The sequence below is a fragment of the Aspergillus pseudonomiae genome, assembly GCF_009193645.1.
Source record: "Aspergillus pseudonomiae strain CBS 119388 unplaced genomic scaffold BDV37scaffold_29, whole genome shotgun sequence".
NCBI classification, from domain to species: Eukaryota; Fungi; Ascomycota; class Eurotiomycetes; order Eurotiales; family Aspergillaceae; genus Aspergillus; species Aspergillus pseudonomiae.
The window spans coordinates 225,817-244,328 of record NW_022476021.1 but is presented as its reverse complement, the minus strand read 5'-3'; the positions used below and the strand labels follow the sequence as shown (position 1 = coordinate 244,328).

The 18,512-nt window shown below is 47.7% G+C and overlaps 7 protein-coding genes across 7 annotated transcripts; 5 read left to right on the top strand and 2 right to left on the bottom strand.

Annotated features, from left to right (window-relative positions):
* The first annotated feature begins 183 nt into the window (after positions 1–183).
* On the top strand, positions 184–983 carry BDV37DRAFT_108148 (DUF726 domain protein). Its single transcript, XM_032078310.1, has one exon. It carries the CDS (start codon positions 271–273, stop codon positions 850–852), a length of 582 nt encoding a protein of 193 aa, XP_031941952.1. The 5' UTR covers positions 184–270; the 3' UTR covers positions 853–983.
* Positions 984–3,290, top strand: BDV37DRAFT_108145 (DUF726 domain protein). Its single transcript, XM_032078309.1, has one exon. It carries the CDS (start codon positions 1,114–1,116, stop codon positions 3,193–3,195), a length of 2,082 nt encoding a protein of 693 aa, XP_031941951.1. The 5' UTR covers positions 984–1,113; the 3' UTR covers positions 3,196–3,290.
* A 3,026-nt stretch (positions 3,291–6,316) lies between these two features.
* Positions 6,317–6,844, top strand: BDV37DRAFT_282670 (uncharacterized protein; the record flags this gene model as incomplete). The annotated part of the gene is made up of 1 exon (XM_032087103.1): positions 6,317–6,844. The coding sequence occupies one exon, from the start codon at positions 6,317–6,319 to the stop codon at positions 6,842–6,844; it is 528 nt and encodes a 175-aa protein (XP_031941950.1).
* Positions 6,845–7,385: 541 nt separating this feature from the next.
* BDV37DRAFT_282669 (uncharacterized protein) lies at positions 7,386–8,009 on the top strand (the record flags this gene model as incomplete). The annotated part of the gene is made up of 1 exon (XM_032087102.1): positions 7,386–8,009. The coding sequence occupies one exon, from the start codon at positions 7,386–7,388 to the stop codon at positions 8,007–8,009; it is 624 nt and encodes a 207-aa protein (XP_031941949.1).
* A 3,720-nt stretch (positions 8,010–11,729) lies between these two features.
* On the bottom strand, positions 11,730–14,477 carry BDV37DRAFT_247171 (uncharacterized protein). Its single transcript, XM_032081838.1, has 3 exons — positions 13,991–14,477; positions 13,739–13,930; positions 11,730–13,685 (listed from the first exon to the last, which is right to left on the bottom strand). The coding sequence occupies exons 1-3, from the start codon at positions 14,156–14,158 to the stop codon at positions 11,928–11,930; spliced, it is 2,118 nt and encodes a 705-aa protein (XP_031941948.1). The 5' UTR covers positions 14,159–14,477; the 3' UTR covers positions 11,730–11,927.
* On the top strand, positions 13,937–16,415 carry BDV37DRAFT_108134 (NADPH-adrenodoxin reductase). Its single transcript, XM_032078308.1, has 3 exons — positions 13,937–14,844; positions 14,928–15,362; positions 15,424–16,415. Exons 1-3 carry the CDS (start codon positions 14,539–14,541, stop codon positions 16,294–16,296), a joined length of 1,614 nt encoding a protein of 537 aa, XP_031941947.1. The 5' UTR covers positions 13,937–14,538; the 3' UTR covers positions 16,297–16,415.
* On the bottom strand, positions 16,416–17,114 carry aspf13 (allergenic cerato-platanin Asp F13). Its single transcript, XM_032078307.1, has one exon. It carries the CDS (start codon positions 17,006–17,008, stop codon positions 16,535–16,537), a length of 474 nt encoding a protein of 157 aa, XP_031941946.1. The 5' UTR covers positions 17,009–17,114; the 3' UTR covers positions 16,416–16,534.
* Between the last annotated feature and the right edge of the window lie 1,398 nt (positions 17,115–18,512).

Below are 18,512 nucleotides of genomic sequence, written 5' to 3'. Positions count from 1 at the left end.
GATAGATGGAAATATATAGTTAGGCTGAGGGGAATCGGAAAGTTGGACGAGGAGATGATCTGCCGCCCGCTCACGTAGGCGGTGGGCGGGTTTGCGTTCAAAGTTGTTGCTTCATTTCAATACATACTGCACTAGTGTTTATTTTCCGAGACCTTTTTACCCTATCCTCAACTCGGCTAATTCCTTCAATCTCTATTCATTGAGAACCTTCAGGGAAATCGATTACCAATCTAGCTTCGGGTATCAGACTACGCGACAAATCGAGGTACAATGCTTTGTCTACGCTCCACGACTTCGCAATTGTCCAGACGGATTAGTCCTCGGACTCTGCAACTTTCCAATCTGACTGGAGTTCGCCTTTACAGCTCTAAGCCTGAGCAGGTAGATGTCGACGCGCTACTTGCAAAGCCATCCTGGTCCGTTCGTTCTCTCCTTCCCGACCAGAGCGCGAAACAATCGTCGCCGTCAGTCACACCGGCGCAACTCCATCATCTACTCCGCCTGTCAGCCCTTCCATTGCCATCTAGCAAGGAGGAGGAAACTAAGATGCTTGAGACCCTTGAGTCTCAGATCCATTTCGTGAAAGAGATACAGCGTGCTGACGTGACGGGTGTCGAGCCGCTGCGGAGCATCCGGGACGAAAGCCCCGAGGCATTGAAAGAGAATACAGTTGGACTGGATCAGTTGAAGGATGCTCTAGCTAAAGAACGAGTGGTCGGCCGCAACAAGAGGATACAACGCGTCGAGACCGAGAGAAATGGTCGCCCGGACGGAGATGCTTGGGACGGAAATGCCCTTGGTTATGCTTCCAAGACGAAGGGTAAATTCTTCGTAGTGGAAACAAGTAACTAAAGGATTCTCCAGTTGACGAGGAATCGCGGATTTCTCTGTTCAGCCTTGGATATGCTGCTGAGCGTGGCCTCTATCAGCGAAGCTGAAAGCAGTGCATCTCTGGGCAGCTGAGTCAGCAAACCAGTGACTTCATCGTCCTAAAGGCGTCAACGTTACATTCTTTGTCAACTCGAACAACCTGTCGCAAGACTGTCCGTGGTTGATTTGTCCAACATATTCTAACCATAGCGAATTTTTACCGGTCCCATTGCCCTCTCATCAATGTGGAAGAATTTGAAAGAGAAACATGCCAGCAAATTTGGGTCGGCCGCCCCTGCGGCTCCAAAGAATGACGGCAACCAAGACCTAACTACTATATTGAGTCGGTCCCAACGGGCCGATCTGACAATGCTGGTTGCTGCGATCCTGGAACATATGAGAGCCACAATTGAGCAGAATTTTCATGGTTCACCGTCACATAGTCTTGAGCCCTCTCCTGACCGCAAAGAAAGCGATTCGGCTTTAATATCACATGATCAACAAGGAGACCCGACGGACCGATCCGACTTTAAACCTACTGTGCAAGACCTGAAAGCCGAAGCCACCTCGCTCACAAGCTTTGATGACTGGAGGGACTCGGTTATCCTCCGAATTGGTGAAGTTGTTAACAAAAGCGATGGCGATGATAATGATGATGACGAACAGCATGCCAGTACTAGCTCGCAAGCTTCTCAACAGCAAGCTCCAGTAGTGTCTGAAGAACAGGGCTCATTGAAAAAGTTGCGTGAGGTCCATCCTCCCGTGGAAACACCACTCCTTCAGCTTCCAGAAGCTAAAAGACTCTTGATTCTCCATTCACTGCTTCTATTGCTGCTCAGCTTAGAGCATTATAATGCTCGCTCGCGAGTGTTGATGCTTTACGTCGCATCTAGTCTACACTTGGATGTAAAGATCCTCAATGGTGATGAAGTCAAGGTTGCCCGTGTACTACTTGACACTGCCATTGAGTTAACAAAGAATGCGGAAGCACAGAATCATGGCAAGAAAGGCGACTCTTCGAGAAAGTGGAAGGTGGGTATAGCTTCAGTCGCCGGAGCAGCCCTCATTGGCATTACTGGTGGACTTGCTGCGCCCCTAGTTGCAGCTGGGCTTGGAACTGTCTTAGGCGGCATTGGACTTGGTGCTACTGCAGCTGCAGGGTACCTGGGTGCTCTTGCAGGCAGTGGTGTCATCGTTGGCGGTTTGTTCGGTGCTTATGGAGGCCGAATGACTGGGCGGATGGTGGATAAATATGCCCGTGAAGTGGAGGACTTCGCATTTTTGCCTGTCCGTGGTTCTCGGCAGAGGCCTAGTGATGAAAAGGAAGCCGCTAAGCAAGATCATCGACTACGAGTTACTATTGGCATCACCGGTTGGGTCACGGAGGAAGATAATTTTATCGTTCCATGGCGTGTCATTGGCGCGGATTCCGAGGTCTTTGGTCTCCGCTGGGAAACAGAGCCGTTAATGAACCTCGGCAATGCAATGGATCTCCTGGTAACAAGTGCTGCATGGGCTGCCGGTGAGCAAGTTCTGAAGAAGACGTTCTTTGCATCTCTCTTGAGTGCCGTGGTTCTGCCTCTCGGCCTGCTGAAGGTTGCTCGTGTAGCCGACAACCCTTTCAGTGTTGCGAAGGCTCGGGCTGACAAGGCTGGGGAGGTTCTTGCCGACGCGTTGATCAACAAAGTGCAGGGCGAGAGATCAGTTACTCTTATAGGATACTCCTTGGGTTCGCGGGTGATCTTCTCCTGCCTCCAGAGCTTGGCCAAACGCGGTGCATATGGTATCGTGGACTCTGCAATCTTGATGGGCTCAGCGACTCCTTCTAATGCGCAACACTGGCGCCGTATGCGAAGCGTGGTCAGCGGACGACTGGTCAATGTTTACTCAGAGAACGATGCTGTGCTTGCTCTATTGTATCGCACCAGCAGTCTTCAACTGGGCGTTGCGGGGCTACAACCTGTCCAAGGTGTAGCCGGCGTTGAGAACTTGGACGCCAGTGACATCATCAGTGGACACTTGCGGTATCAATTTCTGGTCGGACATATCCTCGGCAAGATCGGGCTGGAGAGCATTGATGCCCGTGAAGTGGAACGCGAGGAGGCTGCACTGGCCGCCAAGGATCAGAGACAGGAACAGGAACGGATCCGAAATGAGCGCCGGGTAGGTGTTCAAGGCAGTGACTCCGCGCATCAGAAGTTGGAGAGCGGCGAGCTGAAAGACGAGGAAAATCGCTTGCAGAAGCAGGTCGAAGAGAGGAAACTTGAGCGTCTGCCTTTGCGTCACAATGAGCAGGGACACCAAGATCTCCAATCCAGCTCATGATACGGAAGGGAAATATAAGAGCTGAAGTTTCTGAGCAAACAGTGTTCTCATTTGCGGTTGAACAAAGTGATTTCTAATGTGAGCGTCAAGGCAGCAAAACAGAGATTCTCAGTTGCGTGTTATATAGATCACCAGACATAAATGGATGCTTCGTGTTGGGCATAGTTATCTTTTCACCCTCTAATGTTGTTATTTTGCCACCATATCATTGTATGTCTGCAAGAAGTACCGCATCCCACGGCGTAAATCCACGGTGCCTAAGGCCAGTGTATATAGGATTCATGGTCAATTCCAAAACCAAAGAATTGTCCTTCTGGAAACTACCTAAATTCACCACCAAAGAGTAGAAACAAAGTACATATAGGACTTGTCCTGATAATCGAAGTTCCAAGCTATACAAGATGCACTAGACAGATGCCAGCCCAAGGCTGGACCAACCGTCCATGCCAACAATTTTCCATGTACTTGCAATGGACTTGGTAGCCCTTGATGGCGCTCAGCCCATCAGCGCCTGCTGGTACCAGGGCTCCTTTCGAGAAGTAGGGGTAATTACTCTCCCGTAGTTGGTTACCCTTCCCCATGGTTAGACTGCAACCAGGTAACTTCCACAAAGAAGCAGTCTATCCCCGTGGAAGACCAACCACCAGACGACGGGATGCAGAATAACCCCGAATGTAGATTCCACGAGAGAGATGGAATACATAAATGTCACCAGTTGGGTTTCCAATCGAGCCATGGGAACCAAACTTGAGCACTCGGTAATTGGGGATGTCTCCCCTTGCATGCGTAGGCTCTGGTAGGCATGAAGCAAAGCCCTCGGGTATAAATAGGGCATTGATACCGTTGGACTTGGATTCTACTAGACAGTCCTCTGCGTTCTTCCTAGCTTTTGATTGACTTATTGCTTGTTCTTTTCTCACCGGACAACTGAGAAAGGTCTTCGACAAAATGAGCTCACAGGTTTCAGAGTCCAACCCTAGAAAGCAAAAGGTAGTGGTATACGCACAATACTGGGTTCCTGGTCTTGTCGGTGGAGACAAGAATTTGAATGAGGCTAAGGAAGATGACAAGGAAGTGTTCTCAGTGCTGGAGGGCTTTTTCAAGGGACTGATGGTCAGAGAAGGAGAGGTCACTATTTCTGGACGGAATAATAATGGTAACGTCAACTACTTCTGTATGAAGATGGGCGAATATGAGAGAGGTTCGATGCCTACGGTTGAGTAAGCGAAGGAGAGGGGTATTCGAAAATTCAAGTCATCGAGATGTGTGGACGACATTGAGATGTATTATCGGGAGGGTATTTTTTGAGTAAACAGCTCAATGTTACTGTTCTGCCTGGGGCTGTCTCGTTTGGATGAGGGTTTATGGATACCCTCGGGATTGGTTAGACTGGAAATCGAAATGGAATGGTCGATCTGACGCTTTTGGAAAGATATCTACATAGTTTTCCATCTTCATTAGTATAGGCTATGATGATGTGGTTCTCTACCAGGAAGGTCTTTAAATGGAATGTTAAACATACCGTGTATGTCATGTAGGTTGAATTGCTGATTTTTGCGCCGGGGACAACTCAGAAACAAAAAAGGCTGGTCCTTCGAGATCGAAGCTGACACCAGACGTCCTCTTGGTAAAGGACAAGGACAGTACATTGAAGCACAGTACCTTTGGCGGCTAAGATAGATATCAGCTCACCCGTCGCATGTGGAAAACTCTCATTGATAACGTGTCTGTATCACCCACCGTCGGACTCTACCAGATTTCCCAGGATGATCTCGTGACAGGGCTTCTACTGGTATCTGTTGCATCGTCGTCATACTCAGACAAAAGGCATTTACCCCATGTTGGAATAGACAATGGTATCGCCACTTCAATTTCCCTGGTCTTCTATGGATATAAGGATCAAAGGTTTTCCTTTATAACTATAGATGAGTTGTATAGGCCTATGGATACCCTAGTTCATTCATTTATCCATGAGTCTTGTCTTGAGTATTCCTCACACTGAACAGAAGCCGTGCTCATGGGTTTACAAGGGTGATTCCGTTACCCGCAACGAATCTGAAAGTCCCACAGACGATCCTCCTGTACCCTGTCATAGCACCTGGTGTCCTGCTGACAGCCTAGTATTTGCTTTGTCCCAGACCAGTTATCTTACGGGGTTTTCAGCATTCACGGTCAACATATAACCGCGCCTTGAGTAACCTCCGATGCGAAGGCATTGTGCATCGCGAAGACCACATGGCATCTGCCGCTTCAAAGGAAAGAGGCAAAAAGACAAAGGAATGAAGATAGGACTTATACTATGCACATTACTAGTCACACAAGCTGCGTACATATTCTGCCATCAGCATTGTTAAGAGTATTCATCGGTGTGCTGGAAAATATCCAGTGTACCAAGCAAAACATCCAAGTTCGAAGACAAGAAATCTTACAAGCCCTAATTGTATTCGACTACAAAATAGCCTCCAGATCCATGGATATCGGAATACGATGAACTACTTGCAAGTCATCTGCCGGCGACTAGAGCATCTAAGATGGTACTTTCCTTGCGGATTTGATCGTTGTGCTTGTTTCCTGCATTGTAGGTTTCACCCACAAGGATTACTCCGCTCTGATTGTTGACGTCTGTCCTGCAACCTCATGGAATCAACCCTTACCCTATAGATTGTCAGGAGGTTACCGTCTACATATGCAAGACAAGACCGGTAATAACAAAATCAATGATATATAAAGCCGATGGACGTCGCAGGTCGATGGCAGAAGAGATTATCAGGACTCAGTTGGAGAACCCGCAAAGAAAAACACATCCTTCTCTGTTTCCTTGAATGGGTATTCCTCGAAATACGTCTGAGATTGTTTCAGACAACTAAGAAGAAAATCGGAGCGATTATTTTTGGGTCCCATGAACTATCCCTGATACCTTGGAAGAAGATTCTCCTGTGGAAGCCCGGTCCCAAGAGTCCACTTTGGGAGTATAAAATCTCCACCCAGGACTCCGGAGGCCTATGATAATAGGCCAGCGCCCTGGTTCCTAGATTCTGATATTCGCTCTTGCTGCTTTTCTATACGTTTCTACTGGCCTCCCGAACACATTTGAGATCTACCACAAGAAGACTCACTCAGAATGTCCGTGCCAATATACCCTGAAAGTATGTCTGATGCCGTATACTGGTGGGTCGAGATCGATGTTTCAGGAGTCAACAGCAGCTTTGAGTACGACTTCGATCCTATAACGGATGATGATGACCATAATAAAAAGACGAGATTCGCTGCCATGACCAAACAACATCTTCAGAATGATAGAATCAATGTCAAGATCTCAGATACGGATAATAGAACTATAAAAATATGCTACTGCATTTGTATAGGTCCGTTCACGAAAGGTACGAAGCCTACCGTTGAAAAGGGGCGAGATATGATGCTGGCACATCTGGAAAAAGAGCTTCAGGCACCATCAGAGGCTCTAGACGCGCTTGAAGCATACTGGCGCGAGATGAAAGCAAGGCGAGAGCGGCTTGAGGAAGAACTTTCTGACCAACAACGACGCTCGTTTCGCGAAGCTACCCCTGTACCCCCTGGAGCACCTCGACTTGGGTATTATAATGATGATGATATCCCGGAGGAGAGAGTGGAGCCGGGTCAATGGTGGTGATGAGAAGAAGCAGCCTTTTTGTCTGGAATAGTGAGATTTGCTGGCATTTGGTGAAAAATGGGGATGTAGAGAGGCATCTTGCCTCGTCTTTGTCTAGTCTATAGTTTTGTTTTGGAATCATGAGGAAAATTTCTTTATACTATGGAGTAAATAGTATCTGTCACCTCCTTTATCTCTGTAAGGGTAATGCATGTTCTTTTTAAATTGATTAACTTATATCATGGCAAATACCAGAGAGCCCCGGCCTCGTTGTAAGTTCCTCCATCTGCGTAGGCATATCCATAGAAGCCTCTGGGGGTGTTTCGACATTCAAGGGAAACGCTGAGACAGCTTTGTATTTTGCATGCTCTAAATACAACGATTGGATAGAGTACAAGGAATTTACCGTATCGACAGCCATCTTCAAACGTTTTATAAAGAACAGAGATTCCTCAGTCTTGTGAACGGCTATTATAACTACCCTACACTTCCACTACTAACCACCTAAGAGGTATACACTGAAAAAAATCCCAGAAGACACTTCCACCACAACCCACCCAGAATGGATTACCAAGAGAGAGAACTCGAGAAGCAATACTTTGCTGAGGTCAGCCTCACAGCCACCTATCGGGGGCAGAGACTCGTTGACTACGACACACAGAGTGACGGCGACGACCTTGACAAGACGCAGAGAGTCGCAGCCCTCGTCAAGAACTATATCAAACTAGGGATCCTTCCAGTGAAAGTTACAGAAAAGTACAGGAATGAAAACTACAAAGCTCCTGGCTACATATTCTCGAAGAGAATGTACGTTTGTCAGAAACCAACCCAACAAGCGGCTAAGGAAACCATGTTGGCCCACCTTGAGCATCTCATATCAGAGCCAGCGACCAGAAGGGAGTCGCGGGCAGAACATCGTGCTCCTCGTAGGTCTCGAATTGACGCCAGACATACTTCTATACAGCATCGGAGTGCGCGCAATGCGGATGATTGGTTTACAAGCGAACTCCCATGGGATACCTCGAGGATATCAGGGCGAGATACCAGAAGGGAACAGCAGGCAGAACTCCCTACTCCTAGTAGACCTGAAATTGACAACAGACATACTTCTATAGCGCATCAGAGTGCGCACAATAAGGATGATTGGTTTGAAAACGAACTCGATTGGCGCAACAGTGGCCAGTAATCTGGTTTGAATTGATTTTCTTTTTTCTTTTTGCTATCCTTGATACGAGTCTTTGTTTTGGAGTGATCCTTTGGAGTATAATGTGTCTTTGTTCTTTTGCAAATAGTTTCTTTATATGGGTTCTGTTTTCCGCGTGTACTTCTGAAAAGTATAATAAATTTGTTTGTGAAATGGTCAACATTGGTAGCAGCAGATAAAAGTCTACAAGTCTACATGGCTGTTTAAAGATCTACTGCATGTCTAGACCGAGAGACAAAACTGTCAAACGCATGAACTGTGCTAGATATATTTCAACTTCTTAATATCTTATATTAAATAGGATCATTCTGTATCGTTGCCCAAGTTTGGAAGTGTAGTTTGGATTTGAGTGTTCTGCCAAAATTGCTTATTGAGGATCCCGTGCAGAGTCATATCAAAGAATACCCATTTCTATAGGGCTAGCACGTACTCTACTATATGCCTGAAGCAAGGCATAGTCTGACAGTATGTACCTGGTGTACGCTACACTTAACGTTGACAACAGTAGTGTAGAGCTTAATCACATATATCTCAAGTATAGAAGCTGCTTCACTCCCCTCTTGTTGGTTGATAAGAGGGAAATACCGGACACTGTGGACTAGACAGGTACTACCCAAGGCTAGTATATGTACATAGCATATAGATTTTTGAGTACCGGAGTAAGCCCACTCGTCTTTCTCCCATGGGTAGCCAGCGGATGGCTTCCCCCCCCCTGGAAAATGCCATGAAACATCTAGATGGGGTTACACAACGCTTGACTCTTGAGGGTTAGGGTCAGCATTGGCGAAGATCAGCTCACATGACCAGGAATATTCAACCGTCTACGTTACTCGCCAGGAGGTGGAATGGGTTTTGTTGACTATGGAAGGGGCTTGATTCCTCGGAACTGTGCTGCACCACTATTCATCTTTCTGGACTCTGATATCTAGTTCTTTGGAGAGGGACCGAAAGTTCACTATCAAAACCTGTCAAGACACTTGTACCAATGGCTAGCGAAGGATCCGACGATGAGGTCTGCTGGTATGTTGAGGTCAGAGACCGGGGTTTTGCTTGGGATGAGACATGTTTCGACCCGAGTGATATACAAGACACTCTTTTTCAGCGGACTCTGGCTCAATGGATGTCTGGATTGAAATATGGAAGTTTGAAGGCGAGGCTCACGACAAAGAACAATGACGGTCAGGATGGTGTCATCTCCACGTGCATGGATGAGAAATATCCCCCCGGTCAGGCGCCAGGCGAAGAGGCGAGAAAGAAGGGAGTGGAGAAATTGGTGAGAGAAATGGAAAAGTTGTTTAAAGGAGTATGAAGAATCATGGCGCTTTCCTCGATTTCGGAATATGTGTACTGCTGAAGGGTCAGCGGCATTTATCGCTATTTTTTTCTTTCTTTCGTTTTTGGAAGAAAATGGACTTGTCTTGTACTGGGGCAATTCGCCTTTAGTTTATAGATTGTCTAATGCGTATGGAACGAGGAAATGGAATATCTCTATCTCTTTTCTACCTTGACTGAAGGTAATATCTTCTACTGTAAATCAGATCTGTGTAGAAGAACTGTTTGGCGTGAACGGCAATTTCCATTGTTATATTTACCCTGGTATTGTATTCTGGCTCTATTTACTTGCCATTGTTTAGGAAGATCCCGCTCATGAGAATAATCTTGAAACAGCTTTATGCAAGTTCCATAATCAAATGTGCCATTTTTCTCTTTCTTTCTTTCCTCCCTTCTTGAGCCGGGAATTCCAGGAAAATCATACAGTTGCGGGATAAACCAGATAGTAAGGTTGATACCACCATGCTGTACTCCGAAGAAACTACACAGACGCTTCAATTATCCGAAGAGTAGTATAAATCACCCATAAAATATCAGTGGAATAATCCGAGTCTTCATTAACACAAGACTACAGTATAGGAAACTCAACTGCTAGTCTCGAAAGCCAAAGGTACTGTTTATCATATATAACCAGGGCTTTATTCCCTATCCCATTATATTGTCATTAAGAATCTCTTTGAACACCACCTGGCCAACCTATCACAAACGTTATACATACTATCATGGGTGTCAAACCGGGACTTGAGAACCTCGACACAAGAAAGGCATATGTGCAGGTCAAAGCCGACATTGGTGATGACCGGGACCGGAATGATACAAGCCGGGAAGCCTGGGCTCGTTAATTACGGCAAAAGAAGACCTTCTACAAACGATGCCTGGCAATTGTCGACGGAACTCATACTGTGGACTACGATGCCATCACAATCGCGTATCAAGATAATAGCCATCAGTCCAACATTTACTCTTGTTTCCTGGGTCATATAGCAGTGGATGACACAGTAGTTGTTGATGATGACGCGATGTGCAAACTACGCTCGGAGATACAAGAAGATCTGGATAAAATGTCCTGAAGCTTGATATGTTACAAAGCCAACAACAGCAAGACTGAATCTTTGGGCAGCTTGGACGTTCGGGTACATGTATTAGGTTGTTGGCACATGCTATGTGCAGAGTATGTTGGTCTACAAGGATAATATCAAAGACGTTGCCTGAGGCACCTGCAGTGAACTTATGGAGGGACCTGAGAGTCGCTTATACTAGTTTCTGAGCAATAGAGAAATTAAACCCTACGTTGCGAGATTTGAGCTACCAAGCTATCTGTACCGAAAGAGTGATAAATGTCATTCGGCTGATGGCGACACGGGGAAGCACAGCTTTGTTTGTAGTATCTCGGTAATCTCTATCTAGCATGTCTCCTGGTTGTATATCCGCTACAATGTTAAGAGGTAGGGCAGCATCGAAATATTGAAGTATGTGCAACTCAGCTTCCGACAAGAATGGGGAAGTGATCTATGTAAAACTAGTGAGACTGTCTCTGCAAATATAACAATATGATACACTCCACGTTGAACCCTAAACTCAGTTGTATCTCTGCCACAACGTCACGGACCTTTCCTTGTTTCCGATTGACAATGCATTATCTCGGGAGATGAACCGAGTGTATCCAGGTACAACCTCGTTGCGTATCCCGAGAGTACTAACTCGAACGTTGTGTAGTCATTAACTGGCCCCGGCAGATCGATCTCTTTGTTGCGGCTCATTGTTGAGGATGGTTTTTGGAGATAAGGGGTTTGTTACTCTATAAATTATAAAGGTAACTCAGGCTTCTAAGCTTACTACTATAGATAACGGACTCTGTTTGTTCAAGTATACTCATAACCTTTATACTAATAACATTTCCTTAACTATTTCAGTCTACTGGGATGGACACCTACCACTACCTCGAGTTACCTTATACAACATGGATGCACCATAGGAGCACGGGACTAACAGGCTGACACACTACTGATGACAATTCATCAAGGATGATAGGTACAGTTTGCTGCTGGGCAGGTTTTGCGGCCATCAGTTCGCAGACCATAAACAAGCTAGCTTAAGGTTGGAGCGTGAGATATACGATGCCATTGCTACGCACCACTCCGATGGCTGGAGGTATGTCCCTTCGGCCTTGGGGTTCCGGTGAACGGGCAAAATCTGCTATTTATGAGGGCTGGAATAAATCATGCTAAACGTGATCTTGAGTGAAATGTTCCTGAAGATATAACGAGAATAGTATACAGGGAAGTCAGGTTTGTTTGCAAGAGCAAGAATTAAATCTATATAAGAATGTAGTCGGGGGCCTTGAACAGCGAGTGTAATTGATCTGATCATGTAGACAAGTGCATATTTATTCTTCTGATTTCGTGCAATATTTACGTTACTACATACATGAATCAAGGGAGTATCATAGCATAAACGTCCATCAAACCTCGTAAAGAAATTTCCATCATACCAAACACATTACCAAGTCATGTTAATCCCACAACCGAAAAACCATCTATTTTGCGCCTCATTGCGTAAAATAAAGCACTACAGTCCGGCAAAACGTGCCCATCCAGCAGCCCGGATGGTTGGTTTCTCGTCTGTGGCCTTGTTCATGCCGCCTCGGCCTTCCTCCGCAACCTTCCCACTGACGTCTCGTCTTCTTCCAACCCCAAGCCCCGCAATGTAGTTACCGTATGATAGGGCTGATCCACCGCTGACATTAGAACCGAAATCAGCCCCAGAGTTGCTGACGACACGGCCCTTACGATCGCTCTCAACTGTCATAGGACTCTGAGGCGGAAGCATAAGCCCGTTTTCGTTGACATCGATCGCGTCATCATGCTGCTTCAGAGCGCCGTAGGTGCTCATCTTCTGGCTTCTGCGTTTCATAAGTTTGCTCTTCTTCCGCCCTAAGCCACGCGTGTCCTCATCGTGATTGCTGACATTCCGGGGAATACTGAGTCCAGTCTTGCTTTCAAGTTCACCGTAAAAACGACCGTTCTTCTCAGGGCTGTCAACAGGAGGTGGCGTAGCTGTTGGGTTGGGGGAGAGATTAGGGATATCCACGAGCGCCATACGGCCACTTTGCGTTGCATCAATAGATGTTTCATCAATGGCAGGCTGAGGGGTGGGTGGGTTCAGCGCTAAAGGATTGACGCGTAGTGACTCGGAAGACTCCCTAACCTCGTCATGGTCCTCGAAAATATGCATGCGATGGTCCCCGATATCTTCTTCGGCCTTGTCGTAGAACCTATCCCGTTGCGGACGATAATGATTCTCATCATCGTTTCCATAATATTCCCGTATGGGAACAGATTCATATTCGCCACGTACATCTTCTCGAATTGTCTCTTCAAGGTCCCATCCAATACGCTGATTGTTGAACCAATCCAAGGGTCCACTATTGCCAGAGGCTGGCGAGTTGGCTGTTCTGCTGTACGTAGAAGAGGGGTCGCGGTGGAGGAGATTTTCTCTTTGGCCTTCTTCCACAGGTGAAGCGGATCGAGACGGGAACGCGATCCAGTTTTCCGAAGCTGGGCTCGCACACTGAGATCGGCTAGGGACATCTGGAGATCGTTCTCGTACTGGTGAAGCGTAGGAAATTCTGGTTGTAGGTCTTGTGAGAATGTCTGCGTCCTGGTCCGGAAGCTGGTACATCATGTGCTCTGTAGTGTCCGCTTGTTGCCCGAAAGGCATCAGTGGTACAGGAAGTTCGTCGTGATCATAAGCCATGGTCATCTGGGATAACCTATTCTCCTTCGCATTTAACGGTGAGTTACTAGAACCGCCTTCGGATAATTTGGCCCTCGTGTGCATGAATGACATAGTACGAGGTGCTCCGATTAGCGTCTCGCCCGACATAGTGGAGTCTAAAGTAGAGCTGCTAGTATGTTTCTTGGTGATCTCGGACTTGTTTCGTTTGTGAGGACGGGCGGTCAAGTTATCTTCCAAAGGATTCAGATCTGGAGGCAGACGGGTGATTTTGCGGAAAATAAGACCCAGAAAGACCGAAATCCCCAAAGAAATGAGATGCAATCCACCATTAATGACACTCAGCAAAAATGTGGCCTGTGCAATCTTGGTCGAGACCTCAAAGTCGGCACTGAGCAAAGTACTCCAATGGTATGCATTGTCAGTGTATTGATTGAAGCCTAAATATGCTGCAAACACGTAAAAAGGTACCAAGCCGAGGTCAAAGGTTCCGGAAAATAACATGTAGCTGGCTTGAGTCCCAGCAGGTCTTGTAATTGAGCGACAGAGGTGATAGATACCATAAAGAGTGTGTAGAATTGCCACAGCCGGCTTATCAGATGTTAGGGCAACGTTCAAGCAGGTTAAACTCGGTCTGTACTTACTCCGACACGGACAATCCATATAAGGGCCGCAGCAGCATTTTTGATAACAATGGCACAGAAAAGTGACCCAAGAGCTCCAGTCAGCTGTAAAATGCGCAGCCCAAGCTGTACCTTCCGCCCGCAGATCACCCTATTCTTAGTGTTTGGATTCATTGGAGTCCATTTGGACCTGCCATCAGGAATGTTACAATACTTCAGGGTACCCATATCGTCAGTATGTAGACCTTACATATGAATATCGTGAATGCTTACAGAGTCCGGATGCCGATTAAAATTCACCAGTGGCCCCTTTGGCTTGGGCTTTGACGGTGGACGAGTCCAGCTCGCCTGTGTCACAGCCTTTGGGTTGAAAGGGCGGTCTGTCGGTCCACTAAAGCTGTACGCTGAAGGGTTGTAAAGGAATGGAGGCGACTCTCCCATTGTGGCGATGGAAGAATCTTTGACTTTGTGTTTATTAATACATCCACCCACGCGAGAGAGCGGGGAGATGAGCGCGTGGTAGACGCAATAACCTTAACAAAAAGAATGCTGGGGAAGATGAAGCATGTAGGAAACAAGAGACGGAACCATGGAACGATGGAATGTCAGAGGAGGAAAGTGTCCGAGAAGCTCGTGCGAGCTGACCCATGCAAAAGCCCTTCTCTATCTACTCCGGATCGTCAACATCGCGATAGTCGGCGCGGCAACCGGCCCGATAAGGATCACGTGCACTGCCGTCATGGCCGTTTATCGATCTCGGGGAAAGTCAATCAGATCGATCAATTAATTGCGAACTCCACTGCGCATCCGTCTCAGGCACAATGAACCTCCAGCGTGTGCCTTACATCTGCTCGCAATGCACGGTGCAGATCAGCCGCTCTCCACTTCGTCGCTCGCCGCATCGTCTTTTGCCGCAGTCAGTATGGCAACGACGTCATAACAGTCAGTCTGTGCAGACTAATCAGCCATTTCGCGTTGCTGTTGTGGGGTCGGGTCCGGCCGGTTTCTATGCAGCCTATAGACTGCTGGCAAAATTGGACGATGCTGTGGTAGATATGTACGAAAAGTTGCCCGTGCCCTTCGGGCTGGTGCGGTATGGTGTAGCGCCAGACCATCCGGAAGTCAAGGTACGTTGTGACTAATTGTTCACGATTATTGTGCCCCAGCCATCTCGCCATGTTACAGATGGATCAATCTGACTGGCCCCTAGAATTGTGAAGAGAAATTTACTGAAGTTGCCTCATCTCCCCGGTTCAACTTCATTGGCAATATTGAACTCGGCGAGAATCTCCCTCTACAGGCGCTGAAGCCTCATTATGATGCTATCTTATTTTCATACGGAGCTCCAAAGGATAAGGAATTGGGTATTCCCGGAGAGAACGCCTGTCGAAATGTATACTCAGCTCGCGAATTTGTCGGATGGTACAACGGTCTTCCCGAGCACCGCGACCTAGCACCTGACCTGACAGCCGGTGAAGACGCAGTGATTATCGGCCAGGGCAACGTTGCGCTAGATGTAGCAAGAATCCTACTGTCAGATGTGGATGCCCTGCGCAAGACTGACATAACGGACTATGCTACCGAGGCATTGGCCAAGAGCAAGATCAAGCGAGTTCACGTAGTTGGGCGTCGAGGGCCGATGCAGGTATGTTGGCGGAAACCGGATACACTATGTAGCGTAGCAGATTTATACTAACAATGTGTAGGCTGCATTCACAATCAAGGAGCTTCGTGAGTTGCTCCAGCTACCGGGGGTGTCGTTCGATCCAGTTCGTAAGGAATTATTCCCACCAGACGATGTCATGAATGCCCTCCCTAGAGCCCAGAAGCGACTCATCCAACTACTCGCAAAGGGATCCAGTAACGATCCCGCAACATCGACCAAATCCTGGTCTCTAGATTTCCTTCTCTCGCCAGAGTGCCTCAACTGGTCCCCAATCCATCCATATCGCCTGTCACACGTCAAATTCTCCCGCAATGAGTTAGACCCGACCAATCCATATATTCCTAGCGCCAAGGTGTCGCCCAAGCATCTTTCCAGCGGCAAGCGAGCGCAGGTCAACATTCCTGCTAATACATTCTTCCGAAGTGTTGGATACAAATCACTACCTTTGCCTGGACTGGAAGACCTGGGGATTCAGTTCGACACGAAGCGAGGTGTCATCCCCAACGACGGATTCGGCAGAGTCACGAGCCCCACGAATACGGGGGCTAACGAACAACTCCCTGATGGGTCAGTTATCTCACACCTACCGGGTCTCTACTGCGCTGGCTGGGTCAAGCGTGGACCCACCGGCGTTATTGCAACAACCATGACGGATGCATTTACGACGGCAGATGTGGTGGTGGCTGATTTGAGCAGCCACCGAGGCAAGGGGTCTCTTTTGAATGGCCCCGGTCACAGCACCGGTCTTGGCTGGGAGGGAGTACGTCCCGAGGCCGAGAAGCGTGGCTTGCGGGCAACAACCTGGCAGGATTGGCAGCGTATTGATGCTGCCGAACGCGAGCGGGGCCAGCAGATCGGTAAACCCCGTTCTAAATTCGGCAGAGTGGAAGAAATGCTGGAAGTTGCACAGTAAAGGATGCGTGTACACTATGATAGACCTCTTAACACTATTTATATAGAACTACTACAATAGATCACGAAAAGATACCATCTCCACTTTCAGAATCAAATGCAACGTTCTTTAATTATGCTATCCCGCGTAATGCATTAGTGCTATATCACATGCTGAAATAGAGACATAAGAAGATAAAATTAGATACTTGGATCATGTAATTCATGATTCATCGTCACCATCCGTCAAGACAACCTCATCAATTATGGAAGCCGCAGTTCGAGCGGGGGACTTCAGTGTAGTCCACATTGACTCTGCCCAACTGCTCGGCCAATCCGTTCGTCAGAGCGTTCATGGCCTGCAAGCCGATGTTGAAGCCACCGGGTGCCGCATCAACGGCAGTCACGTAGATGGACCGGTCGATGTTGCCGGCCGCGTAGTGGAGTTGGTAGCACTTCCCGCAGTTGGGGCTGTTCCAGCCGGGGATGGTAGGAGCGCCACCGATGTTGGGGAAGCCCGGGACGGAGCCGAAGGTGCTGTAGCCCTGGGAGATGAGGCCGTACACACCGTCCGAGCAGGCAACAGTAGTCAGAGAGCTGCCGCCGACATCGTATTTTTGGTCGTAGGAGACGGAGACAGTGGCGGCGGTAGAAGCGTCGGTTGACTGCTCAACAGGTGCGGCTAAAGCCGAAGAGAAGAGGGCGAGGAGAGAGATAGCAGTGAAGGACTTCATTGTTCTGGTGGATGTTTTGAAAAAGTATCGTTTAAAGATGGCTTGGGAGGAAATGTTGTGGGGAGGCTTAAGGCTTCTGAGTCTTGGAGAGTGTAGTCGAGTTGCTTGGGATTGTAAATGCTCGTAGAGGGACTCCAACGGGGTTTATATACCCAATTCCAGGGTATATCGAAGCATTAACAGGCGGTTGCCTCGCCACCGTCTCCGAGATACTACATTGCTATCGGGTATAGTTCGGTCACCATCACTGGAGACATCCCGATAGAACCTTCCTGGACATAGGTTTGAAACCGGAGCAATGGCAGAGAAGATGCGGCGGGGAAATACCCACGGGAGAGTGAGACAGTCTCCTCATCTGCTGATGGATTGATGGGAATTGATTCATGCGGTGGGCGGAGATCAATGCGGGGGTGCATTCACTGGGGGATTTCCCGCTTTCCGGGCCAGTCAGATGATGCCGGGTTGGACCCTTATTGAGACATACAGATACTAGGCCATAGCTTTAGGCGTCCGGTTTGGCTCCGCTTGTCCCGATCCGGGATGACACCGATGATCACTCCGTTGGCCACTTCTATTCATAGGTACCATTGACGGCGTGATACGGTCGAGTCATGCAACGCAACAAGCCAAGGAATTGAACATTCCTGTCTCGCATCGTCGGATCTATGGGCACGAAGTATACCCGACAACTCCGAGGAGTTGCACATGGTGAGATACCAGCCTTCCTCCCCGCCAGTGATGTCATGTCGGGCCCTGTTATGTGTGGATTATTGATTAATATCTCCAATCAAGTTAAGAGCTCACTTCTAAACCGTTAGTAGCGAGGTCAAAAGGCTTCGAGCGGTGAGATCTGATTCACCTGGATGGCATGAAGCCTCTTTTGTGCCAAGGAAACTGCCGGAAATAGCACTAGCACCGAGTCCATGGCAATGCATGACTTCAATATATTGAATATGGTATCCCTCCATAGCTAATTATATCTCCATTGCCTCAATCATATCTGTGTGTCTCAAATATGCAGACTTGGGATGCCTGAAAACTGCAGTGAGAAATCAATCATACCATTCAATATTCATTGAGGGCCTTGCATAAATTACCTCGGAACTTGGAAGTACGGCAATCCGTATGAGCTGTCGTTATGAGACGTTTAGACAACGCCGTGGTACCACGTCAGATTTGGTGGGAGAATATGGCAGCGTGACCTACTATGAAGAGTTGCATCAGACATGTTCGTCGACGGGGCTCCTAAACGGCCGGATTCGGCAATTCTATTGTGATTACCGTTGGATGGGCGGGAAAGGCCGACAAACCCAAGGCTCGAGAAGTCTAGCTATATAATTACCTCCGCCCGGTATTGATCATTGCTATCCTGTCGAAGGAAGCATCCTCATTTCCCATGTCCTGCTTTAGGATATGCCAAAAAGGGTACCCACAGTTTGTTTTCAAGGACCCGATCGGTACAACCCGTCGATACCAAGGTTTTGTAGTTAATATAAAGAACCAT